The following is a 27,087-nucleotide window of genomic DNA, read 5'->3' as shown; positions in this document are numbered from 1 at the left end:
TGAACATTTTTTTTTTGTATCGAAAAAATGTCGAACTGTGACACCAAAGTATCGAACCGAACCGTGAATTTTGTGTATTGTTGCACCCCTAATATATATACACACACACACACACACACACACACACACACACACACACACACACACACACACACACACTAGTCTGGAAAAATTCATAATGCTAGTTTCCAGTCTAAAAGTACCAGATAAGTAACCCTTCAATTATTAGCTTTTATTATGCAACATTTGAAAGCATGTGCTGCAGCAGCAGTGTTTGAGTACCAGGCTTTATTTGTTATGTTCTCGGCCATTATCAAAGACCCATTTATTTAATTGACTGCTGTTTTTTGTTTTGGTTTTTTCAATCAAGGAAGTGCATGGTTTGGTACTAGTTGCAGGTTGTGCGTGTTTGTAATGTCAATTATTTTCATGCTCTTTTAATATCCATCTGTGAAATGAAGCCTTCCTTTCCTGTGGCCTCAGCGACAGCCTCTGAGCTTTCTTCTGTGACCTCCTCTCGCTCTCTGCCTGTGAATGCCCATCGGCTTCAGAAGCCATGCCTATGGAATGTAAACAAACAACACCAAGAGTAAGGTCAGCCTCCTAATGAGGGCCGCGGAGGAATGCGGAAGAATAAGTGGCTAAAGGAAGGGAAGCTCAAATAGGTATAGAGGTTAGGGGTGAAGAGAGTGAGGAAACAAGTGTGTTAAAAATAGCTTTCATTTGAAAACATTTACTCCTGTCCCCACTATATCAGCAGTAACTCTGTTAGACAAAGGGAATGGAATTATGGGCTACCTGAGTTTAGTAGGACATGTTTTTTATTGTGGGAAATATGATTTTTTTTTTCCCTTCCCAACTATTATTATTATTATTATTATTATTATTTATATAGTTGTTATTATTTTAATACAGATTCTAACACGCCGAGGCTGTCTGGATTTTGCATTTTTGTAAATGTTTTAGCTAAAACATCTTATTCTCTTAGGATTTTTGTTTTTGTATAGACCAGCAATCCATATAGGTTTAGCTGTTATGCATGTCATGTTTTTTTTGTAACAAGAATAATCACAAACCGCTCTTGCATTTGTTATATAGCATGTGCTGATGTCAAGCTTTCCTGGATCTGATGAAGCATTAGAACGTTTCTACAGCTGTCTATTTGAGGGAATTGTAAGCTAAAATGCCGCGTCGGGAGTTTTGCAGAGCGCCTAGGCTCTTGCACCTCGGCTCAGCAGACGCACAAACACACACACGCTTCCCCTACACACACACACACACACACACACACACACACACACACACACACACACACACACACACACACACACACATCTCCTAGCAGCCGCTGTTTACCCATCTCCAGCCTTGCAGCGCAAGCCCAGCAGTTGAGGGTGGGAGGGGTGACATTGCCGAGGATCAGCCAGCCCTCCTCACGATCTGCACGTAGCACAACCATTAAAATACTGCAGCCTCTGGAGGGAGGCCAAGAGTCAAAGTTCACTCAGTTCACTCTTGTCTTCTTCTCCAGCCCCACCCCTATGCTTTCTCTGTCTGTGCCCCTCTACCTCTTTCTCTGCCACACACAGACTCACACAAAGAAAGAAAACATACTGGATTGCGACTTACTTACAGGAAGCGCTTTGTCAGTTCGTACCCCCCCCCCCCCCCATCCCCCAACCCAGCACCTGTTCTTGTTAAACCCACCCCATTTATATTTAAAAAAAAAAAAGATAAAATACATGCAGCCAGAGCTACCTCCCCCATCTTTATGTCAGATTTTTTGTTGTTTTTCAGCTTTAAAGGCCCTGATAATGTGCATTCCAGCGGTAACCTGCATCACACAAAACATGTGAACACAATGTGGACTGACGCAAGTAACTGTGATCAGACATGTAGAGTAAGAAGATGCCGACGTGGGTCTGATGTCATTTTATTTTAATGCTCTCACTATGGCGTTAAAAGGCTTTGCACGCAAAGATTTACAATTTTTCTGTGGTGCAGTGAAATAATCATGAAATTTGTGCATGTACAGAAGTAAATGTACCTGTTCAACTCCCGGATGTTCATTTTGAATCCCAGCACCTTCAGTCTTTTCTTTGTTGAAAGGGTAGCTTTAACTTCTAAATGTGCTAGCATAGATGCTCTATAATATTTTACAGGGTAGAAACCCCGAGGAAGAAGTTTAGTCTACACTGAGTGTTTATAATAATGTTGCTATGGTTTATGTTGATGCAAGTTCTTGAAAGAATGTGGATGAACTTGCCTTTGTCTGTCATATCGCTGCTTAGACACTGCTTAGCATGAGGGCTTATTCCACCCTGTGTGCACGTTCACCACTCATCTGAAAAGAAAACACACGCTGTTTGGTGTTCAAGTGTCAGCTGTAATTTCCAGTGCAAAAGCTCTGAGATGTCTGAGAAATCTCTACTGTTAAAGAAAACACATTTTTCTGTATCACAGTCCTCGGGGTGGTGTGCAAATCACCGCTTGTGTGCGTCTTATTCCTGAAGGGCATTCGAAGGAGCGGGCGTGCTCCCTCGATGTTTACACCGAGAAGTTTACAAGAGCTCGTGGAGGTTCACTGCCAACACCCAAGCAGATCATGCAAGTCTTAGTAGAGCAGGAAGAGACGAGGGGAAGTTGCAGCATGATATCTCCGGTTTATTTTCCTTGCCAGTTTAAAGTTTATAACGAGGCAGCTGTGTTTTAGGCAGCTTGTGCCTTGTGTCAGTCCTGGTGCAGGTGAGGCAGTGCTACAGTCAGACTGCGGCGAGGCTTTCTGCTACTTCCACATCACGAACCAGCAAATGCAGTTCGAGCTCCTTTGCTCCCGTTCCTCCCTTCTTTCTTGTCCTTGCAGTACAGCTTTTGTTTGACACATGAGCTGTAGAGACTGAATGCCTACATTTCTGCTGTTGTCACTGCATATCTGTTTTTACTAATCAGGGGTTTTTTTTCATGTTCCTCTCTTCAGGCAATGGTGGCATGTTACCCCGGAAACGGGACAGGATATGTGCGCCATGTGGATAACCCTAACGGCGATGGACGGTGTGTCACATGCATATATTACCTTAATAGAGATTGGAATGCCAAGGTATGGTAGTGATGTGTGGAGAACCTTCTTGTTATCACCATTTGATTCAAGAGTGATTTGAAATTAGAGCCCTACCGATACCCGGCCGTTATTGGTCTGCCGCAGATCTTTAACGAGTTTGAGCAATACTGGAAGGTTGATTTTAAGAAAGCAACCCCATCGTTTTGAGTTATTTTACATTATATTTTTTGTTTTAATTTCAATGACTCCTGTATTGGTCGGGCTCTATTTGAAATTATTTGTAAAATAATCATCAAAACAAAGTCATCTGTCATGTGTTTGTGTGTCAGGTCTTCATAACTTCTGACTTCCTGCCACAAGCATTTGACCAGTCAGTCCAGTTGTGGTGTGTGTGTGTGTGTGGCACTGTTGTCACCCTCCACCCTGCTTTATTCCATACACCACACCCGTACAGAGTTCATGATAGTGGTTACGTGTAGGTAAATGCTGTGTGGCCACTCTCCCTTTTTCATATTTCCCATTAAAATGCAGAGAAGGAAAAACACCCCATACTACCTTCCACGTTTCTTTGTTGTTGTTGTTTTATTACAGGAATTTTCATATAGTGGTCAAATTAATTGAACTTTGTGTCATACAGTACTTAAAATATATCCACAGGAATTCAGTATTATCCTAACTTTATTTTTAGATGTCCTGCTAGTAAGTTGAACTGCCTTTCACCTTTACAATTGCCTATTTCATTGAAGGTCTTAGAAATGTTGTCTTGAGATTTTTGTGCATATCAACAAGATAATGTCATGTACTTACTGCAGATTTGCGGAGAGCTCTTTCATGGTTTGATCCTCCTCATCCACCACATATCAAAGCTGCTCTGTTCAGTTGCTGACTGTAGAGGCCATTTGGGGACAGGGAATTCAGTGTTACTTACAAGAAACCAGTCTGAGATTATATAATATATATGACATTAGAGCAGGGCGATATGACCAAAAATATTTATCATGATATACATTTGAAAATTTGTGATAACGATATAACTGACGATATAATTGACACTAGACAAATTATTTTCAACTCCACAACTTTATTAGTGCAAACAAAAAACCATCAATGTATTTTCACTTAAACAAGCAGCTGTTTTTTATGTGCATTAAAGTTATATAAAAATTTAACAGTGCAAATGCAAATTCCTTGCTGACAATTTAACCAAAAGGCATTTCCAGTGGAAATTGGCCAACATATCCTCAGCATAACCATGTATAATATCCACAAAACTTAAAAAGAGGTTATACACACACAATAATAATAATAATAATATTATGTTGAAGCGCAGTACGTATCACTCCGCGAGGCTCCTGCCTACAATAGCCGTAATACTCCGACAATCCATCAAGCGGTGCGGGTTCGTAGCTTAGCAAAGTCGTACTAAAACATTTGACTGATTTGCTAACGCCGTGTACCACATAAAGGTCAGTAAACACAACCAGAATTCATACATAAGGCCCATGGGATTATAAGGGGTACTGTCGATTTTCAGAAAAATCAAAGGATTGGTTTTAAGTGTGCCGTATTTTCCAAAAAACATGGTAATAACGACGGCCCGCTAGCATGCTCTACCAAAAATAGTGCTTTGGTTTGTGTCTGACGGACGAAAGCTAAACCAGTTCCACATCACTGAAGTTGCAGCATTTTTACAAACCAATTCTGGTTCATCCGTTTCATTCAACGATCCGCTTTCGTCCTTCTCATTCTGCGTCGTCGCCATGCTTTTTCCGCCATGTGCGTATGAAAACAAAGGCACTGCGCATGTGCGTTTTACCCATATTCTATCGTGATATTTCATTTTCTTATCGTTGCCCATTATACCGGTATTACCGTGAATAGTATGATATGGCCCAGCTCAATATGACATCAACATCAGGAGATGGGTACACTGGTCACAGAGTGAAGGGCATGGTCAAAAAATATTCAGGTAGGTCATGACATTTAAATGAAGCTCAGCTGGTATTAAAGGGGACAAAAGGGTGTGACATGAAACTGCCTCCCACACCATTACACCCCCTCTTTGAATCTGCTGCTGGAGCTCATCTGCTTTAAGGCTGACGTGTTGCGTGTTCAGTGTGATGTAACAGATGTGTGATGTAATGGGTGGTTATTTGAGTTACTCGTTCTGTCAGTTCAACCCAGTCTAGCTGTTCTTCTATGACCTTTGCCATCACAAGGCATTTTTTATTCATTTAACTGGATCATTTTTCCTTCCAGATGTTTCAGTAAAGCCTAAAGTTGTGCATGCAAGTGTAAGTAGATCCTCTTGGCAATATGCATTTAACTGCAATGTGCTTCAAGAGTTTGACGTATTTGTCCTTAGATAAGCAGTTGGGGAGCATACCTTCTAGACAGGTTCCAAGTTTCCATAACAGAAGGCAGCAACTGTAAAGTGGATCACTTTCATGTTTCTTTGAGGAGACGGTGACATGACACCAGTGCTGGGGCAGTATGACCTGTATTTGTATCGCAGTGTTTTTTAGTCTTTTTACAGAAGCAGGCCTTTTATATATTTTCACAGTAAGTTGTTTATCTGTCAGGATTGTGCAGAATAAAAAGCGTTTTACTGTCATAATAAAAACTAAATAAACATAGAGGGTTTTTTCTTTAAATGATTAAATAAAATAAAAAAATCTACTCTTGGGCTATCTTTAAAAAAAATATACATTTGAAAAGGGCTCTAGAGGCAGTTTTCAACATAGACTGTATATAAAAGATGGTCCTATCCACCATACCATAACCTTGTTGCATAGTGAAGTCCTGGGTTGAAGCCTCAAACAGCATTTTCACTACTTTTTCAAACAGTCAGGAATAAATGGCGGGTCTGACAGTGAAATCAAGGGACACTGCATTCCCTGCTTTATCTTCCATTCTGACTGTAGTGAGGAACATAAGTTACTAATTGAACTGCATCTTACTGTCACTGTGACCTGAAACTAGCGACTGACCTCAAAGTCATTCACAAAGTGTTTATTGAGGTCGAAGAGCAAAGCAATCATTTTCCTACAACTGAAAGTCTTTGTGCAAGGCACTTGTCATTGGCTGTACTTGTTCAGACCTGGAAGCTGTGTCCAATTTGTACATATAGTAAAAGTTTCAGTTCACTGTATTGCCACATTTTGGCTTACTTTTTAAATGATTGTGGTGTTAATTGTTAATCCATTGTCATATAAAACACCTGTTAATAAAATAATCGTGAATTATTATTTGTCAATCTAATATAGTTTGTTTTTTTTGTTTTTTTTGTTATAAAGAGGGTGCAGAGATCATACAGTTCCCCTCCCAATATGCTCTAAAATGCATATAATATATTATGTATAATCTCTGGGGAAAACCGTGTTGAGCGTTGTCTCTTCACCGATATAGCGATATTTGAAAAGATCATATTATGCATGAAATTAGGACTGGTATACCGGATGTGCGGCTATATCTGCTAGCATTACAAGTCACATGAGTAAACAAGAGGCTGACGTCCACACTTCCTTACATAGTTGACCTCCAGACCTGTATATGAAAATGACATAATTACAGGAAACTCTGTGCTGCTTTGAGATGCGAGTTTGCGGCAGGTCATGCATGAGTCTGTGTTCTCGCTGTGATTTCTTTCTAAACATCTATCACTGAGCGAGCAGTGAGGTGAGTGGAATGTGAGAGGAGACAAAATACACAGCCGAGTTAACAGTACTTTTACATTTAATTGCAAATACTGATACTGTGATCGACCCTTTTGCTGGTCACTTATGTACTGCTTTCAGCTGCTGCCTTATTCATCACAGGTCTCCACATACAACCCTCAGACCCTCAAAGGGATTCCTGGTTGTTTTAACATGTTGCTGTTGTTCATCTGCATTAATGCAGTTTCTGTGATGGTCAGGATGATTTACTTTGATTTGTGATAACAGTAGGTACTTCTTTTTTTTTTTTTAGTTTATCAGATGTCACTACACCTTATTCAAAGCAGCAGTCTCCTGAATCTGACTTGCACCATTTACATTGTATTATCTGTTCTCTGAGCACTTCCTCCGCAGAATTGCCTGTTTTCTTATCTATATAGTAAATCTTTTCCTGTTAATGCGTATATCAGTCATGAGGTAGGTTGTACTGCTTTTTTTATGCGCATGCTTTAGTTGTTACAGCAAGCCATGTGCTAGATTCCTGTTGGACATGTGAATAATTACAATCTGGCCTCTGATTGGCTATTAGTAGGCTTATAGAATGTGGTTGCCTGGATACCGGGGCCTCACTATGAGAGAGTGACATGGCTTTGGAATGTTCAGGTTCAGTTGTTCCAGTTATTTACCCCCCAAATTTATGTCTCTTCAGCCGCCACGCCTTCTGTATAAAATCACTTTGAGACTTTAACATGTAGATGTCCATCTATCTGCAATGCAGTAAATAAAATGTTGATTTAATATTATACACTCATTTACCACACAGGCAAGCAAATGTAAGAGAAAGGAAATGACTCAGCCGCTTTACTGCATATACGAAGTGCAAAGTATGCTTAAAGGTTTAACCTACAACCCATATATTTTTCCCTCCTTTTGGAGTCACTTTAAACATCAAGCTAAAGTACTTTGCGACTGTAGGGAAAGGAAAAGCTGCCTTTCAGAAACCTCAGCATTTTAGTGTCTGCCAAGGTGAGTTGAGAGGAAAGCAAAACGACAAAATATGATCACTGAGAAACAAGGAGCCTTACGAACAATAATAAGGTTAAATTCATGTGTTGTAAGATTTGTTAAAATGGAAAGTAAAGGGGCCTAATCTTTAAAATATAGACGAGCTGGGCTGGTTCCACAGTAGAGGAACGTGATGGCCAAAGGTTCTGCCTCCATTTTTATTTTTGGAAACTCTCTGAACCACAAGTCTGCACTCTGACAATTGTGTACTCTATTGGAATAATGTGAAAATGCCAGGCCTTAAAAATGCGATGCAGCTTTGTATGCACTGAGAAGAGTTTTAATACCGTTTCTCGATTTAAAGGGAGCTTATGAAGGGAAGCTTTTATGAGAAAATGTGTTCTTTTTGTTCTGGTTGCTCTCAGTACTGTGTTTTTGTTTTTGTTTTTTTTATGGGAAGGTGAATTAAAGGCTTTTCAGAGAGAGAGGCATGCAGACATCCTAAAAACATGAAAATATAAAAGTTCAATTAGGAAGTAACAATGCACCAACAGTTTTTTTTCACTGTCTTGTGACAGGATGTTCCGTTTTGTTGACAATGCTGCACAGTCGTCGAGACTGTTACGTATGAGACAAAGAATATATTCTTGTCAAAAATGACTCCCGAGATTTCTCGTAGTAGCAATAAAGGCCAAGGTAACATCACCGAATACACATGTTAAGACTGTGTTTCCCTGAGGTTTTTGGCCAATATACTTAGTTGGCTTTAGAAAAAGAAAATTACAGGTCATCGAATTCGTTGTGCCTTCAGATGTTTTTGTAGTTTAACCAACTGATGTGTGTGTTCTGGTTGTGTGTTTGAGTCTCATCTGCATGGAAATAGAGATTTATGCACTGTTTCTTTGTAACATTCCCTAAGGAAGCACGTTTAAGGTAGAAAGTATCTATCCCTAACACAGAACCCTGTGGAACTCCATGGCTACATACAGGAAAGAATCATCTCAGACATAAAAACATGGGGAACTTGAATTATTATGTTAAAAACCTGTGCTGTGTCAGTTTATCTAGTAGGACAAGTATAGAGATGAGTACAGTAGTCTGAGATTGTGACAAGATTGTTGGTGGCATTTGCCGTTTCTGTGATAAATCCTGACCTAGACAGACTTTAATGATACAGCTGTGAGAAAGATGTGATGTTCAAAATGGTCACCATTTTATTTTTAAAGATATGAAGAGTCATGTGATCATTGGTGGTGTCAGTCTGGCTACAGTGCTGGGTTTTTTTCCAGTCAGCAATGAGCAATATGCAATTCTGCCATTACTAAAGGCATATTTTTCAATGTTGTGATACTTTGGGTGAAATTCTTCCACATTAGTAAAACTCCCACCTCCCATGCAGCTGTATCGCAGCTGTATGAAGTATTTATATTTTGCAAGACTAGCTGCTATTTTTTAAAAGTTAATATGCTGTAAATTAGTAAGAAGTATGAAGTGTCCATACATGCTTTTTCTAGTATAATTATTTTACTCAGGGTTCCAGGGGATTTTATCTTCCTCCAGCCTACAGTGGGTGAGTGGCGAGGACCGGTCCTGCGTGCGTTAACACCCACGCTTGTAGTCGCCACTCCTATCATTCCTGTGAGCATGTTGCAGTAATCACCGCCACCATCACCAATACTAAAGCTAAAGTTATGAGCCCTGATTTACAGTAAATGTTATTTTAAATGATAAACATTCATACTGGTATCAGTGCAAGGTGCTGTCAGGTTTGGTGAGATTTTATTTGTTTAACTTGGACAGGGTGTAAAAACATCACGTCCCTACCACAGTTTCCAGCACCTACTCAAAAAAAAAAAGTGTCTCATCAGCAATCTCAGTATTAGTAATTTCATAACTCTGTCATTGATGGGACGCTTCCTTTTATGAAGAAAGTTAACAGACTATTAATACTGAGAAAATTCTGGTAATGTGATCGCTGACTTTGAAATAATTTAAAGCTCAGCCGTCTGTTAAAGCAATCTGTACAGTCCACCCCAGTGTGTGACTCAAGCTGCGTGTGTGTGTGTGTGTGTGTGTGTGTGTGTGTGTGTGTGTGTGTGTGTGTATTTATAATATATTTATTAGGGTTGCAACAATACACAAAATTCACGGTTCGGTTCGATACTTTAGTGTTATGGTTCGATATTTATTCGATACAAAAAAATGTTCATGGTTTTTTAATTTGTCATTTATTAAAATTATAAATATATATTTTAACTCAAAAGTACAGTTTTTAAATTTAATGTTGCTGAAACAAAAGTACCACCCAGCACGCCCCTGCGGGCGGTTTATCCTTCAAGCTCGGGTCCTCTACCAGAGGCCTGGGAGCTTGAGGGTCCTGCGCAGTATCTTAGCTGTTCCCAGGACTGCACTCTTCTGGACAGAGATCTCCGATGTTGTTCCCGGGATCTGCTGGAGCCACTCGTCTAGCTTGGGAGTCACCGCACCTAGTGCTCCGATTACCACGGGGACCACCGTTACCTTCACCCTCCACATCCTCTCGAGCTCTTCTCTGAGCCCTTGGTATTTCTCCAGCTTCTCGTGTTCCTTCTTCCTGATATTGCTGTCATTCGGAACCGCTACATCGATCACTACGGCCGTCTTCTTCTGTTTGTCTACCACCACTATGTCCGGTTGGTTAGCCACCACCATTTTGTCCGTCTGTATCTGGAAGTCCCACAGGATCTTAGCTCGGTCATTCTCCACCACCCTTGAGGGCATCTCCCATTTTGACCTCGGGACTTCCAGGTTATACTCGGCACAGATGTTCCTGTACACTATGCCGGCCACTTGGCCATGGCGTTATATATGGTTCGATACTTTGGTGTCACGGTTCGATATTTTTTCGATACAAAAAAATTTTCATACCTTTTTTAATTTGTCATTTATTAAAATTATAAATATATATTTTAACTCAAAAGTACAGTTTTTAAATTTAATGTTGCTGAAACAAAAGTAATTAAAAAAATAAATATATCTCAGGGCTCTCAAAATTTCAAAATCCCTGGTAGCCCTTTGGGCAGGGACTCTTCAGTTTTTGGTAGCCCAAAATAAATTTAAGTAGCCCGAATAAAAAAGAGAGCAATTTTTTGATTGATGTTTTGTTTCCTGTTTTGTTTCCTTTACAATATTATACATTAAAGTTTAATATTGTAAAGGAAACAAAACATTAATCAAAAAATTGTTGAAAAACAAATTACAACATTGTATAAAAATTGCAATCATCAACTCAAATACTTGGTTCTAATTGAACAGAAATTTCTATGAACTTGTAAGAACTGTGTAGGACATGAATCAGTCTGTGTCAGATCCTGAATTTGAAATTTCCGCTGAAGTCACGGGTAAGAGACAAGTGGAACCAAGATCTAGGCCATTTGCTTTTTGAAGTTTGCAAAGACTGCTACATTTTGCCAGTGGTAGTTCACTCTTTGCAACATAGTACGCTGTTCTAAACAGATTTTTCAGGTTTATTTTTAGTATGTTATTTGCAATTGGTGTTTGTTCTGGGAAAGATATTGCAGACTGAGTAATAATGCGTTTCTTGCATTTCTCATGGGTTCTAATGGGGGCCTTTCTTAAAATGACTGGTCCCAGTAACAAAGGCGCTTGTCGACTCAGAAATCGAGAGAAAACCAACAACACACCTGGCAGAACATCATGTTATTTACACGGGTGCACATAAGTGGTCCGCATGTCGGCATTCGCTGTCAAAATAAAAGACGCGCACCAGATAAGAAGTTGCAACGCGCGTTTGCGTCCATATAAAAAGCACTGTTTTTGTGCGCTAGAGTGGGATTTTCACGGCACATTCCGCACCACATCTCTGTGCGTTCATCATTTGTTTGAAGCCAGCTCACCTCCTGCAACCACTTTTCCGAGAATACGTGCTTCTTTTGTGGTTCGGACTCCTTCTGACATTTGTTTGGAGGTGGAGGAACATCACAGTAATTGCTTAAAGGAGCTTGCTTCTTCGACATCTTTAAGAGTTCTAAACAAATGTCTGTCCTCCTCCAGAAAATCTTATGTATGCAAACACGCGTTGCAACTTCTTATCTTGTGCCCGTTTTTTTTTTTTTTTGTTTTTTTTTTTTGTTTGTTTGTTTTGACAGCGGATGCGCACCTGCGGACCACTTATGTGCAGCCCTGGTTATATAGCTCGTCATATTGCAGCCACAGAAATTCTTTTGTCCATGAAACCATAAAGCTGCACTTTCTTTTTGCCTTATAGTCTGATTTGTCATAACTTTCACCCATAATCTTCACCCTGACACATACACATAACGGTCAGCGATTCCCTGCGCGATCAACCTCTCATATGTTTAAGCTTGCTGCGGGAGATTTCACTTGTCATGTTTGCATAGTAAGCTAACGATTGATAAGACGATGTCAGAGGAATTGGTGCACAAATTATCATCACTCACCAATCAGTGCTGTCGCTCTCTATACACAGTTCGCGCGATTGCAAAGTGAAAGCAAAAAACAAGCGCAAATTCAAACGCGATTTCAATATGTCACATTGACAGTGGCTCATCGATGCCAATGACATAATTACCCAGCTACATTTCCGAAAGAATGCAAAACCATTGACATATATTTTTCCTTCCTACAATAGCCCGACTGGAAAGATCGCTAGCCCCGGGACGTCGGGCTAGCGATTTTGCGAGCCCTGTATCTGATTGAGGAATCACTCATCTTTGGAAAAGAGAGTTTATTACAGAGAAATGGCTCTTTCCAAAATAAAAGCTATACTATACGCTTCTTCTGGGCTATATTCTCAGCAGCATATCCGGTTGTTCAGTCTGACGTCACTAGCCGTGTCTGGGTCTAAACTCCGCTGCAAGTCCATATATCAAACGATCACTGTGGCATTACTGAGAGTTGAAAAACTGTCTAAAGTCTTTCATCTTTAGTAAAATGATCAGCGTTCTGCTCTACCAGGTGTAACAATTGAGTTTAACATCCAGGCATCCATGAAAACGGAATTTATGACATTTAACGGAGTTAGAAGTTAGCAGGGAGTTAGCTCGCTAGCTTCTATCTAAATACAATATAGCATGTCCTGACTGCGGGGTTTTGGAAACAAATTCAAACGTACAGCTCTGTTATCACTTCCAGCATAAATGAAGACAGAAAACTAAACAGCAGTGACGTTTGTAGGGTTACTGAAGTTGGGCTAGCTGGTATATAATGATGTGCTACGTGACCGCTAGCGACACAGCTATGCTAGCATAATATAGGGCTTTGGAGTTGACGTCACGCCGCAATGCATTGTGGGAGCGCGGCACCATTTTCGGGGTCTACGAATCAAATCAAACACACTGTGTTGGAACAACGATTACAAGATGCTTAAAAGCAGCTCAAACGAGAATGGACTGTATAGAGACCGATTGCGTCCAGAGGCGAAGCGGCGGTACTTGCAGAAAATAGCGTGCATTGGAAATGTGGACCCGTATGAAATACGGCCGTGGAGTAGAAACCCTGAAGACCAACCGCTATTGACGTAGCCTGACATATTTCATACCTTATCTGTGGAATCAGCGCGTAAAAGTCGTCATTCAAACAAAGGTAAGTCAGCTCGAGTACTGCGTGTGAAATGCGTTTGATTTCCCTGCAAACATTCACATTAGTGCAGCATAAATTCATTCATGAGGGGAAATTACAGTGAGAACATGTGGAGGCTGTTAGAGGGATAACATAGTGAGTTCAGTGCATTGATGAGACATTGTCCTGAAGGATTGTTATTCTTTATGGTTAAAGAAATTGCAATGATTTATTAATGTTTATTATAAATAATCCTAATTACACATCTTGCTTCCATATTTGTATCCTGTGTCACTAAAAATACATTTTATTTTAATTTTATACATTGATTAATGACCTGCAGAATCTCCTTATCATATTAAGTGATTCATAATTGTCACTTTATGCTTTCTCCATCTCTAAAGTGATGACATCCTTGCATTACATGCTTTAGGTTCATTTTCTGCAGGCAGGTTTCTGACAGAGAACAGACAGATTTACACTATAACCTGCAGCGTTCTATAGATGGACACATAAAGAAATGCATAATTACATGTATGTGCTAACTTTCTAAACACTTTGTTACATTTATGATAAAGTAGATAAAACACATTTACGTCGGCCTTGGCTCATAGTTCTTGTCTTTAAATGAACTTTGTCTGTGTGTGTTTCAGGTGCTGCTCTCTCAAAGACTGAATGAACCAGCATTGCAGCCATGGGTCACTGTGAGCATCACAGGGAAGGTTGAAGTCGCCCACTGCAGCTGTAAGGCCGGAGTCGCAGAGACCTGCACCCACGTCGCTGCTCTTCTGTCTAAAGTAGACGAAACAGTGTTGATCCGTGGCACAAGGACTGTTACAGATGAACCTGCATACTGGGTTTTGCTGGGTAATGTGACCAAGATACAGCCAGAGGTTGGCCATAAGATAGACTTCTCCTCTTCAGCTGCCCAAAAAAAGGCTCTTGATCAAAACATAAACAGACCATCTGTAGTGACAGGTAAAAGGAGCCGTCCTCAAAAAAGAAATCCCACCTGCTACTGTGGAGGAGTTGTCACTGCTATTGGATACTTCGCTGGAACACGGTAAAGCTGTGGGTTGTGGGAATGACCCATAATGTTTTATCTAGGGGTCTAGATTTATGCCTGTAGTGCACTGCTGTGTAAATAATTTGCATTTACTGAATATGTACTGACTGAGTCCCACTGTTCAAAAGTTGAATAAAGAAACAAAATAATTTTGCCTTTTTTTTTTTATTAAAACCACTTTATAGAGCATCACATCAGTAACAGTGTAAAATCCATGTCATTTACAGTTTACAAATGACAAAATGTTTACACCAAATCATGAGTGTTTACATAATATCACCCACTACTAACGTTACTTTATTTACTGTATCTTTTGAAAAAATAACAGCACAAGACTTAAGAATATTTAACAGGAGCAGGTTTCATTTTTCACTGGTTTTATTATCACACTGTTCACTAAACGCAGCAAACCTTCACCATCTTATCCAGGAGGGTCACCTCTTCACCCTCACATGGAAGAAGTAATTTGATTGGCATGGTGGTATGTTTGAAGCAGGTCCCTTGTGTAGCGCTGGAACTCAGTCACGATGTTTCATCCATTTCATAGGCTGGTTTGCTGCAATAATGCCAAATAATTAGCAACTCTATAAATAGAAGGTAGTTCTGCAAAATCACTCAGTAGGATGTTTGTTCTAATTTGCTATGACCTCAGAGCGCATCGAAAATGAAACTAATAGGCTATAAAGAGTGATATGAACATATTTAGAACTTACCGGAATGAAAATGTCTGGAGCACCAACAGATATTTGGAGATGGAAGAGAACTGCACGTCAGCTCGTCTCACAGCTGCTATCCAGGCTGGACGCCTTCGTTTGCTAACATCGATACACGAGCTGCTTCCGGGTTGGGAAAGAATGAAAAGATAAACCATTTTCAACCTTATTCTCTTGCCGGTCGTGCGATCGAACATTGCAGCCGACCACACAGCAAATACGAACCGTGGCTGTTGTGTGTGCTCCCTTTTCACTTGCGCTAGACCCCCAAAATGGCGGATCGGGCCAAAATCCTTTCCACGCCCCCCCCCGTGACATCACGCTCCAAAGCCCTATAAACAAGCTAACTTTTTTTCCACTCGATAAAAGTTAACGTGAGTGTTCTCGGTGGTCAGGAACAAATGTAATCGCATGGCAGGATGCTGTAAAAGGACCAAACTTCAGCCAGGAGAACAACTGAGATAATCCATCCATAATACCAGGTTAGTCATTCATATACTGCTGCATGGGCTGGGCTGTAGTTACATCCTACGGTTTTAAAAACTGAGCTTAAATAAACGATTAGTGGTAATAAAAGCCGAGGGAGGTCAACAGGGATCACTGACTGTTTTAGGAGCTTTTTGAGATCAAATAGAAGAAAATACATAACATTAAACATGTTAACAACACAAAAGCCATATTAAACGCAGACTACTTTAGACCCGGAAGTAGGATTCGTCGCGTCATCACTGAACAACCGGATTGTAGCGGGTCAGGGCTGTTAGGGGTTCTGTTTGTACAGTTATATTTTGTTTATGTTGCCATAGTGACGGGTGACGCCCTCTCGCTGCGACGGTGTGTCCTTCCGGGGTCAGAGGGCGCCCCGTGTGTTGTTGTTGTTGTTGTGCGGTTGCCGCGCTGAGCAGTTATCTAGCGGCAGTGTTCTTCTGCAGATGTCAATAAACGGCTGTGCTCCCTGGCTAGCTCACGGGAAGCAAGACCAAACGACACCTCCGTCTCCTCGTTGTCTGAGCTCGCCACATTGGTGTCAGAAGTGGGATGATGGTGGCACTCCATGTTCTGACCCGAGTGACTTTCCCCCGCCGGTCGTGACCGACCGGTGCGCCAAAAGAAGGCACCCGGACATTTGCAGGACTTTGTGTGGGGTAATGGGGTCGTCGGGGACGACTGACCCCTTAGGTGGGGACTATGTAGCGGGTCAGGGCTGTTCGGGGTTCTGTTTGTACAGTTATGTTTTGTTTATGTTGCCATAGTGACGGGTGACGCCCTCTCGCTGCGACGGTGTGTCCTTCCGGGGTCAGAGGGCGCTCTGTGTGTTGTTGTTGTTGTTGTTGTTGCTGTGCGGTTGTCGCGCTGAGCAGTTAGCTAGCGGCAGTGTTTTTCTGCAGATGTCAATAAACGGCTGTGCTCCTTGGCTAGCTCACGGGAAGCAAGACCAAACGACACCTCCGTCTCCACCTTGTCTGAGCTCGCCACAATATTAAACATATCAGGTCCCCATAAGGAGAATCATGTGCTAACGGCTGTCTAAATGACTCGGGTAAAGTTTGTAGCATGCATGCTTGTTGTTTTTGTCTGCTTCCACTTGTCTTTGCACTAGGATGATGTCGGTGTAACCGTGTAGTCATATTCGTTGTGTTCCCACTAGTGCTGTCAACGTTAATCTCGTTGAAATGACGTTAACGCCACAACACGGCAAATCTCCGTGCGTGGGGCTAGACGGCCAACACATTAATGAGCTAACTGCGTTAACATACTAGTTCCCACCCATGTAATTGAGCATTGCGTGGCACATCCAACATACTGTTTTACTTTAGTCCATGACGCGCTTACCTTCAGGGTCATACGTCACATGAAAACCAAAATAATTCCAAACGCCAGATCTGAACTATTGAGCATAAGGACAATAGTTTGTGGCAATCTGTTGATGTAATTAGCTGTAATCAATAATAAAGAGTTGCACTGGTGATCCAGAGCACAGCTAACTATTGAATATTAATTCCAATCATGTCTTGGGCTTTTTTTCTACTTACATGACTTTACTGACTGGCTGAACTACAGGATGGACTCCAACCCTGATTCTGTATTTGAGGATCGCCTAAGAGTCTATAGCCATGCTAGCATTTGCTGCATTCAGCATGTTCAGTTCAGCTCCATGTGGGTCAGGAGGTCGTGCCCTTTAGGCAAAGGGTAATCCTGGTTGGGTTAATCCATACAACCTCATCTGCAGGCCTGCATAATAATGGTCAGGCCAGGTGGCTGCCCCTCCCTGAGCCTGGTTCTGAAAGTACTTCCTGTTAAACTGGAGATTTTCCTTCCCACTTTCGCCAATTAGGGTGTCATGGACGTTGACGGATTGTTGTGGTTTTCTCTCCATTATTGTAGGGTCTTTACCTTAGAATATAAAGTGCGTTGAAGCAACTGTTGCTGTGGTTTGGCGCTGTATAAATAGAATTAAATTAAAATCACATACATGGAGTTAAACTGCTGTTAAAATGAGTGGTCCCTGAGCTCGTTGACTCAAATTGCAGGGGAAAACCATTTCTCTCATCTTCTTTGTCGCTATTGTGCTTTATTTAGTTTGGTCACACCATTGGCATTCCCCCTCATTCACTGTACATGGGAATAGCATTACATTAGGGTGTGAGCCTTTATACTGTGCCAGTTTGCGTGTGAAGAGAGGGCTATCATATCAGCTGTGTGAGAGTTTAAGCGGCACGCTTGCAGCAATCTGCTTTTTCACTCCCCAGCTCCTTTATCCAGCCACAGCAGTTTTCCTGTGGGTTATTCTTCCTATCCCTCCACAGGAAAGCCGTCCCCCGCTGCTGCTTCCTATCCTGAGCTTTCCTCCTTGCCCTTGGAGTTGGGACAGCCCTTTTCCTTCGACACTATCGTTCCACGTTGATAACTTAAGAAGCTTTTAAGTGTCTGTTTTATGAGTAGTACATGTGTTTATTGTGGGGGCCTCCTGTCTCTGAATAGTTACCTGTCAGCGATGAAGATTAAGTCCAGAGATGTGATCACTGCAGAAGCTTCACATATGTTTGCTTCCTACGGTCTCGCTTTACCTTCCTGCTATTGCTTTGTCCTGATTTGTATACATAATGGGGTTGTTTATTCGTGTTCTGCTCTTCCAGGAACATGGAGGCCTTCTTCGAATCTTCCCAGAGGGAAAGGCCCAGTTTGCCGACATAGAGCCAAAATTTGACCGTCTGCTTTTGTTCTGGTCGGACAGACGGAACCCTCACGAGGTTCAGCCCGCTTACGCCACAAGGTCAGTGTCTAAGTGTGTCCGCTGCACATGCTCAGACAGTCTCGTTCTCTTTTACGGGAGGCTCACTGCTCCCGTTCCATCTTCACAGGTATGCCATCACTGTGTGGTATTTTGACGCAGACGAGCGAGCCAGAGCTAAAGAAAAGTACTTAACAGGTAGGATTTAGCGTATCAACTGCACAGTCTTTGCTTCTGGGTATCAACCCCTTTGTGATGTCTTACGTCATCTCTTGTGTGTTTGTTTCCCTTGCGTGCAGGTGCGGGGGATAAAGGAGTAAAAGTTGATCTCAACAAATCGTCAGATCCCAGCTAGTGGGATGCACAGTTTCCCTGCAAACAGCCATTAAGTGCTCTGTCCTAAGAATGTGGCCTATAGTGAGCGTGCGAGTGTGTGTTTTAACTGCCATACAGCAGACTTTAGTATGAGTGGGTGGAAGATCTGTGCTTATGGAGAGAGAAAAAACAGACAAAAATCTGGTGATTTCTGTTCATTTTCAGCCAACCTCTGCGACCCAGCGGAACTTGAATGTCATAACATTGTACTGAAAGGGATAGTATGTTGTTTTTGCTCTATTTTCTTTCACCTCTGGTGAAGGAAGCTTATGTTACAACTGACATTTTCAGCCATTTGCTTTGAACAGGTATTAAGCTCAGAGCAAGTCTTCATCTTTTTTTTTCTTTTTTTTGCTGTTTATTTTTTAAAGGTACAGTGTTCTGCAAATTTGTCATGTGTTATGCTTTTCACAATGAATCAGCTGTTATAATAAGCTACTGTATGTGCTTATGTTTGCAGTCATTTCAGAAATGATCTAAAATTCAGATTCCCGTCAGAACGTCTTAGTTTAAGTTCTTCTGCAGCGCAGTAGATGCTAATGGAGGATACATGAACTCGCGCTGACTGATCATTTGTATTTTCAGCGTTGCAATGTGAATATGCGCAGAAATGCATCTTAAGGCTACCTGAAACGTGATTTCTGAGTCAGTTTATTTACGCATACCAACCTTCCACACGCTGCATGAGCAAATATTTTTAAAGCGTGTCTAATTTGTTTTAATCCAGTATGTCTGGACTAAGCAGTATTTGAACTCTCTAAGCAAGGTGCAAGCCCCCCCCCCCCAAAAAACTTTTTTTTAAAAAGGCATGAACTGTGTTGCTAAAAGCACTTTTCAGATTTGGTTTTATTGCAAATCGTCATCTTCCGATGTCAAACAGTCTTATGCAGTTTTTCCTCACATTATTCAGGCTTAACATGAATTATCGGACTCAACATCAAGTTTGCAAGACACATGCTTAGACAGTATCCTTGACAAGGACTCTGTTTTTATGTGCAGTCCTGGTTGCACCATATACAGTACAAAGATCTGTGCTGCTCCCTGCAGGAAACTTGCTGTACTGCATCTTTTTTTGTTTGTTTGTTTGTTTGGAAGTTTTTTGTCCGTAGATGCGTTGCTGGTTTCAAATTGAAATGAGCATCTATTTTTGGAAATAAAAATAAAAATTTCTCAGTTTCAACAATTGATATGCTGTCTTTGTGCTCTTTTTGGTTTTTAGTTATTTTACGCAGTTACGTTCTAGAGAAGAGCTGACGTGTCTGTGCTCAGAAGTGCTCTCCTTTTCATCACAGCTCAATGGGAAAATGTGTCAGGGCTGCAGAAGCTGTTATTAGTCACGGAGCATGATCATTATGTAACAGTCGTCATGGGTTCACCTAAACCTATTTGTGTTATGTAGGGTTTGAAGATTTGCCATGAGTAAAGGTGACACAGCTAAAATTTGTGATATTGGAGTTGCAGTTTAAAAGGACAGAAATTAAAATGCTCCATCGCATTAAGTACAGATAGATTAGATTTGAATAGTAGTAACAGGCTTTTTTTCCATTGTGAAACCCACAACTGCACGCTGCCAAATTTCAGAGGCAGTGAAGCAACCACAAACTGTAACATCTGCGCCATCATCTTGTCATGGGGGAAATGAGGTTATTCTTCTAGCAAGCTCTATTTGGTTTTCATCAATGTGGTTATCTCAGCTATCCAGTTTTTTCTAGTCATCTGCAGATGCTGCGCTGAAATCTCATTTACTGTAGGACAATTTGACACAATGTTGAGGTTCTTTTAAATCACCTGCCAGACACAGTTTCTATTCACTCTTTAGTCTTTGGAGAAGGCTTCAGATCTTTGAAGATGACCCTCCACGCTTCCAATAGCAGAGAGGACAAGTCCTCGTTGTCAGGTGTTCAAAGAAAATGGATCACTCCCTAAAGAGAGTTTAGTCATCAGTACCTAATCTTGTTTTTTTGATTTTCTGTTCCTAAGTGACCACAAACCCTTGTGAGTTCTCCTTTGAGTGTTTCATTAATAGAAGCTGGAGAGGAAAGCCATCTCTTTCTGCTTTCTAGCAAGACTGTTGAAGTTAAGTATCTTTACCGTTAGTTTCTTGTGCTTATCTAGCTCAAGGCACTGACATTTATGTACTGAGAATTACTAGATTCCTAAAAGGAAAAGACATACTCCTCATGTGTTAATGTCATAGATGACTCCAGGTGCTACAGAAGTCTCCACACAGTCTCTGCACATTTTTTGTACAAAAAGATGAGAATCTGTAGCTGCCAAAGCTGTACGTGATCCACATAGAAACTATTCTGGTGTGATATTAAAACTAAACTTCATTTGTACATTATTTTTCTTTTTTGTTTTTTAATATGAACTAAATGAATATCTTCTCTATAGAAACAAATCTGTATGGAAAAAATTAAACTTGTTCATAGATGTTACATAAAACAGAAATACAGGACATATTACAGAGATCAGGATATATATTAAGTAATATTCAATATAAACCTTTACAAGCAGATCAGGCTTTGTACAAAGTGTGTGCAAAATCACGTCCCTTTACTGGGTCTGTATACATACTGGCAACAAAAGTCTATTAGTTCTTTAGACAAAATAGAAAATTGGATGTTTGTAGTCTGAAGGGCACTTTGATCCCAGTGTGCCTTGGTCGGTCAGTCAGTGTGCAAAACTTTACAATTTAAAAAAACAAAAACAAAGCCACAGGTCCGAGGAAGTCATCATGGCCTTCTGTCAGTAGTGGCTGAGCTCCTCTGGAGGAGTGAAGTTGCAACTGTCATCGCCGATGTAGGCGCCGATGCCGCCGCTTTGGCTCCCCCACTCATAACTGTCGGCGGCGAGACTAGAAAGTCAAAAATCAAAACACTTGAAGCATCTCATGAACATTTTTTTCCTGTGCAGCAGTTTCCAGGGAACAGGTTGTGGCACGCTTACCTGGCTTGGATGTTTTGGGGCATTATGCTCCACGCTAGGTCATCGTCACTGTCGTAACGCCGCGGGTTGTCAAAGAAATAGGCCCTAGAGGAGAAGATGTGACCAGGAAGCCCAGTGCCGCTCTGCGGTACAAGACAAACAGAAGGCATCAGCGCAAACACTCAAAGGTAACTGTCCTCCTTATAAACCTGTGATCTCAAGGAGGGTTCCTGACTGGTTTAAGGTAACTGCTGGCTCACCCTGTCCAGTTTAGGCTGTCGAACTCTGAAGAAGAAAACGACAAGAGATGTGGGGAGCAGCTCCCACACGAACAAGATCACTCCGAAGACGATGTAGCCGGTGTCGCCCAGAGTCGACTGTAGGTCTGCCTGAAAGAAAAAAAATTGACGCATGCATTTTAGAATAACATGAGAGCAAAAAGGGGACACATGCAAGTCTTGCTAAATTCTGACCAGCTAGTCTGAACAGTCAAAACACAGCTAATTGGCTTTTAAGAGATAAGAGATAAAATATTTAAAGGAGCTGGAAAACAGACTGATTTCTCTAGAACTTGCACTAAAACCCACTTTTTGTTACATATTTGCAGCAGAGCAAAGAAACAAAAAAGTAAGCTTTAGATGGGCCGGTCTGAGCTAGCATAGCTGCTTCCCCTTGTTTCCACACTTCCTACAGTCTCTTTGTGAGGTATCGATTTACTATAGAGAGCAATCATTCCTCTTATCCAGTTTATCCAGTTAGACAGGAAACCAAATGACATTTTCGGACAAATGCACTCAAACTTAACATGAACCATCGTGACCCCCTCCCCCAGTGATTCACCTGGTCTGAAACGTTGTACCAGTCATAGTCAAAGGAGTTAATACTCTTGTTTGAGAGTGCCAACACCACCAGATTGTAGCAGGCCCTGGATGCGTACAGAAGGATGACGATGGCTCCTATAATCGTCACCTGGCACACTGATGTCCCCTTCAGTTTAAAAAAAACAAAACAAAATAGAATGACTCGTGAATTCATGTTAGGCTGAAAATAAGACAAACTGGTGAGACGTCAAGAAATGGCTTAAAGAAAGTGCTCTAGATCGTCACTAAAAATATTATGTGCTTCCCCTTTCCACGCCTCACCACTCCACTAAGTTTCATGAAACTGTGCTGCTGGGTTTTTTGCATCAGCATGCTCAAAACTTGGAAAACAGACCTCCTTCATGCACAGGAGAAATTTCTGTATCTTTAATTAAGGTGTGATTGGGACACAAGAAGCATGTCCACACCGTATCAAACCTTAAGCTTTCGTATGCACCGCAGCACAATTTGTCACGCACAAGAACGACGCCCAGTTGCTAGGGAACTATCTCTACGTGGCAAGCACAAATTATGTGCAGAAGTGACTCTTCATACAAGGGTGCACAATACCTTTTGATGCTAGTGACGCACCGGCTGTTAAATCAGTCGTAAGTGGCAGTGTTCAGGAAGTCTACACCGCACCAATCCTGCCTGACTTTGAGTTGCAGGACATCTCACCTTGGACTCCAGGTAAATGTTGGCCAGCGACATCTTGGCGATCTTGTAAAGACACAAGGCCAGCGAGATGGCGCACAGGACGAAGAGCGTGTCGTTGATCGCGACCCTCACCAGCACGATGGTGTGGGCTTCTGCAGAGGACATCCTCACCAGCAGGGCGCACACCAGATTGACAACTAAAAACACCAGGCTGATGAACAGGAAGGTGAGATACAGTGGCAGCCTGGTGGTGAGGAAACAAAAACAGGCAAAGATTTATTAACCCCAAAAATTACTATTAAAAAGAATAAGACTCTTTATTTTATTTAAGTCCACCAGCTGGTCTTACCTGTACTTCAAAAGCTCCGGTGCATATTTGGACTTTGCCTTAAAAATAACCTGTGAAAAGGAAACAAACAGTTTCATTCAAATGAGCAATGGCCTTGTGTCAGACTGCTTTCACTTCTCTGTTCTTGCTCTCCGAAACGCACAAGACACTCTGATTAAACAGGAACCTCCAGGCTGTAAAACTATTTAGAGCTGAACTTCGGATATGCAATGGTCACACAGCGCAGGGCCTCAGAAGCTTTGAGCCTCGCTTCTGTGACTCACATCAAGCGCAATAGGATTTACGCTAAAAATAGGCTTCAGGCAGAGGCCAGAGGAGCTATTATTTTGTATCTGGATTATGTAAGCAGTTGAAGGAATGATTCACTGCATCCCACTTTTGCACCTGATGTGAATGGGAGTCTGTTGCACTGAGAGCAACAGGTAATATTCAGTGGACGACTTACTTCTTATATGAATCACCGTTACAGTGGCATGTCAAGCCCGGGGTCATGGCCTGTATCCTGACAATGCCTCTCTAAAATTCAAAATCCTGAAAAATTAAAAAATAAATAGAGCCATCCATCCAGCCATAGTGGGTGGGCATAAGAAAATTATGACATGAGGTTTATGGACCTATATTAGGTCCATAGGGGGCAATTGTGGCTCAAGAGTTGGGAGTTCGCCTTGTAATCGGAAGGTTGCCGGTTCGAGGCCCAGCTTGGACAGTCTCGGTCGTTGTGTCCTTGGGCAAGACATTTCACCCGTTGAAAGGGGTGGTCAGAGGGACCGGTGGCGCCAGTGTCCGGCAGCCTCGCCTCTGTCAGTGCGCCCCAGGGTGGCTGAGGCTACAATGTAGCTTGCCATCACCTGTGTGTGATGGGTGGATGACTGGATGTGTAAAGCGCTTTGGGGTCCTTAGGGACTAGTAAAGCGCTATACAAATACAGGTCATTTACCATATTATCAAAATGTGTTTAAACTGGCCAACTTGTTCAATGCAAATGAATTTTATTTATATAGCACCAAATCACAACAACAGTCTCCTCAAGGTGCTTTAGAGTGGAAGGTAAAGTCCCAACAATAGTACTATGACAACCCCAACAATCAGATGACCTTCTGTGAGCAAGCACCTGGTGACAGTGGGAATGAAGAACTCCCTTTTAACAGGAAGAAACCTCCAACAGAATCAGGCTCACAGAGGGGCAGCGATCTGCCTTGACTGGCTGGAGGCTATACCTAGAGTGACCAGGTGGTCCACCTTTCTCCCCGTCCTCCCATCCATGACAGTAGAATACACAGAACAATCACATACATCAGTGTTTTAAAGCAGCTCTCAGCATTTCCACATTATCCCACTCAAATCTACTCTTTGCCCCACATTTAGTTTGTTTGCTAGTTCATTATCACACTGCAAGTTGGATGTTGGACTAACTGGTTTATAAACCAGCTGGGGTGTGACACAATTTTTTTAGCCCAGACATAGACTTCCCTCATTAATCAAACACTGTGCTGGCACACGAAAAAGAAAAATAACATCTGAGCAACTCACCTGCGCAAAGTACAGGTTCATGAGGCAGAGCGTGAAGAACTGCAGGCAAACGGGGAAGCAATAGAGCAGCCAGAAGGGAAAGGGTCCCAGAGTGTTGGCCGTGACAAAGTTCTTGAAGTAGAAGGAGAAAAGCACGGTGCGCAGCGCCGACCACAGCAGGCACAGAAACAGGAACACGGTCTGGTAGCTGAAGCGCTTGTGTCGGTACCGCAGGACCAGCCAGAGCTGGATGTAGATGAAGATGAAGAGGAGAGAGTAAAAGACGGTGTAGACCACCGTCAGGCCCAAAGTGACGTAGGGTGGCACGGCCGGGCTCAAAGTAGGCAGGGGCTGCGAGTCGTCCGACGCCCAGAGCCCCTTCTCCTCCGCCAGAGCCTCCATGACCTGCTCTCTGTGTCCGGGGTGAGAAGGAGGGGGGGTGATCACCGCCAGCTCCTGCGGCTTCACGGAGCCAGCTTGTCGGCTCTTGTCTCTCTCTCACGGCCGGCTGAAGAGAGAGATGGAAGCCAGAGGGAAAACAGGAGAAAGGGGGAGGAGAAAACAAGGCTGTCAAGACGAGCGAGGAGGGAAAAACGCAGCAAGTCCAACTTCCTGCAGCCGATCCGGAGAGCGAAGCACGTGATCAGCGATGAGAATGAGCCGTTTGTCGGGAGAGAGAGCAGGAAGCCGCTCAGAGTTGCAAGCAGGAGCTCCGAGAGAGGACCAGCCTCCTCCAGCGCCCCCATCCGCTCCGTTCTGCTCACTCGTTTACGCGACGCATCAGCTGACGCAAGTCGCCGTACCTTTAACCCCGCGGAGGGGTTTCCCACCGCAGCGCAGATCCCGGGAGAGTTTACATGTGTTTACCTTCAGTTCATCAAGATGAGTGAAATAAAGAGTATAATTAATCACGCAGGGGGAGCTGCCCTTCCGGTTCACACAGTTTAATGACAAAAGTCAGGATCCTTAATCAGTTTTTATTTTTCTTTCATTTTGACTTTTTGAAATGTATTTATTTTTTACTCAGTTTAGTTTCAGTTCCTTTCCAGAGTGGAAAGTAACTAGTTTTTGACGTTTTATAATTTTTTAGTTTCAGTTTAGTTTTTAGTACGTAAAAATATTTTTACTTCGGTTTATTAGTTTCAGTATTAGTTGTTTCCTTTATTGAATTCCTGTTAATGTATGGAGAGAATGTGTCAGGGTTAAGATTCAGGAAAATCTGGAAAGGTATTATACTGAAACAATGTAATGAACATGTCCGCCAAAGCCTCATCAGGTAAGTTCTGAGAATAAATTTAACCAAATTAACAAATATTAAAACTGAAGCTTTTTACTCGATTTATTTATTTATTTTATTCGCATCTAGTTTTACTTACTGTAATAACCTCATGTTTTGAACGAGAACGTGTAAATCCCAGATCAACATTACGGTTTAAAATTTTTATGAAGTTTAAAGACTTATTATACGGTAATTAATGAATTAATTATTCTTAATGAGATACATTTGCATACAAAAAGGAGGAAAATGTTATTTTTATTTAGCGTCTGGCACTTGTCCTCTTTACAAGACAGAGCCTCAGTATGTTGATGACACAAAATAAGAAAAAAGTATGATAGGTTGACTTTATGGTATAAAGACACTGTTTATACAGTTAAATTATCATAAAGAAACAGCCAACCTTGGCGAAAGACAAACTTTTAAATGGTCAACAAATGTTTGAACTAATCCTACAGAGGCGATCGTTTCCTGACTTTTAGTTCCTGTTATGAGTCATGATCCAAAAATACTGAATGCTACAGCTTTGATGAAGCAGATCGGTTCTTCATTTGACCTTTCCTGCCTGGAAAACACCCACATTTTTAGAACTTCACAGATACATCTTGCGATGTAGCTTTTTCATTTAAAAAAGTAAGTCCCATGGCTTTCATGACATCATCAGGATTATTTTCTGCCACATTTTAAACTACATCCTGAGTTTCAGAAGACCTCATATAGTTTTCATACATTGAATAGTCCACCTGGTCACAAATAAAACACTTTTTGTGTTTTAAAAATGAAAATGAAATCAAATGTAACATTTCCCTGTAATTCCAACCGC

General features: G+C 41.7%; 2 protein-coding genes across 4 annotated transcripts in view; one reads left to right on the top strand and one right to left on the bottom strand.

Moving 5' to 3' along the window:
* egln1a (egl-9 family hypoxia-inducible factor 1a) overlaps positions 1–19,872 on the top strand; it is a 37,849-nt gene extending 17,977 nt beyond the window's left edge. Inside the window, exons 2-5 of one of the 3 annotated variants that reach the window (XM_085478148.1) lie at positions 2,978–3,097; positions 18,216–18,352; positions 18,441–18,508; positions 18,610–19,872. In XM_085478148.1, the coding sequence (XP_085334274.1) occupies positions 2,978–3,097; positions 18,216–18,352; positions 18,441–18,508; positions 18,610–18,665 (381 nt within the window). In that variant the 3' untranslated portion in view covers positions 18,666–19,872. Of the gene's footprint in view, positions 1–2,977; positions 3,098–13,952; positions 16,304–18,215; positions 18,353–18,440; positions 18,509–18,609 lie in introns of those variants that run through there. The other 2 variants (XM_085478149.1, XM_085478147.1) reach the window with 2 other exon arrangements.
* On the bottom strand, positions 19,395–25,736 carry gpr137ba (G protein-coupled receptor 137Ba). The gene is made up of 7 exons (XM_085478150.1): positions 25,010–25,736; positions 23,480–23,529; positions 23,152–23,374; positions 22,454–22,600; positions 21,874–22,002; positions 21,635–21,756; positions 19,395–21,542 (listed from the first exon to the last, which is right to left on the bottom strand). The coding sequence occupies exons 1-7, from the start codon at positions 25,388–25,390 to the stop codon at positions 21,434–21,436; spliced, it is 1,161 nt and encodes a 386-aa protein (XP_085334276.1). The 5' UTR covers positions 25,391–25,736; the 3' UTR covers positions 19,395–21,433.
* Positions 25,737–27,087: the final 1,351 nt, after the last annotated feature.

Source organism: Copadichromis virginalis, linkage group LG13 (genome assembly GCF_057382275.1).
Source record: "Copadichromis virginalis isolate Kocher_CV1m ecotype Utaka linkage group LG13, C_Virginalis_male_GT1.1, whole genome shotgun sequence".
Taxonomy (NCBI): domain Eukaryota; kingdom Metazoa; phylum Chordata; class Actinopteri; order Cichliformes; family Cichlidae; genus Copadichromis; species Copadichromis virginalis.
Note: the sequence above shows the minus strand (reverse complement) of the source record. Positions and strands in the feature narration are given on the sequence as shown.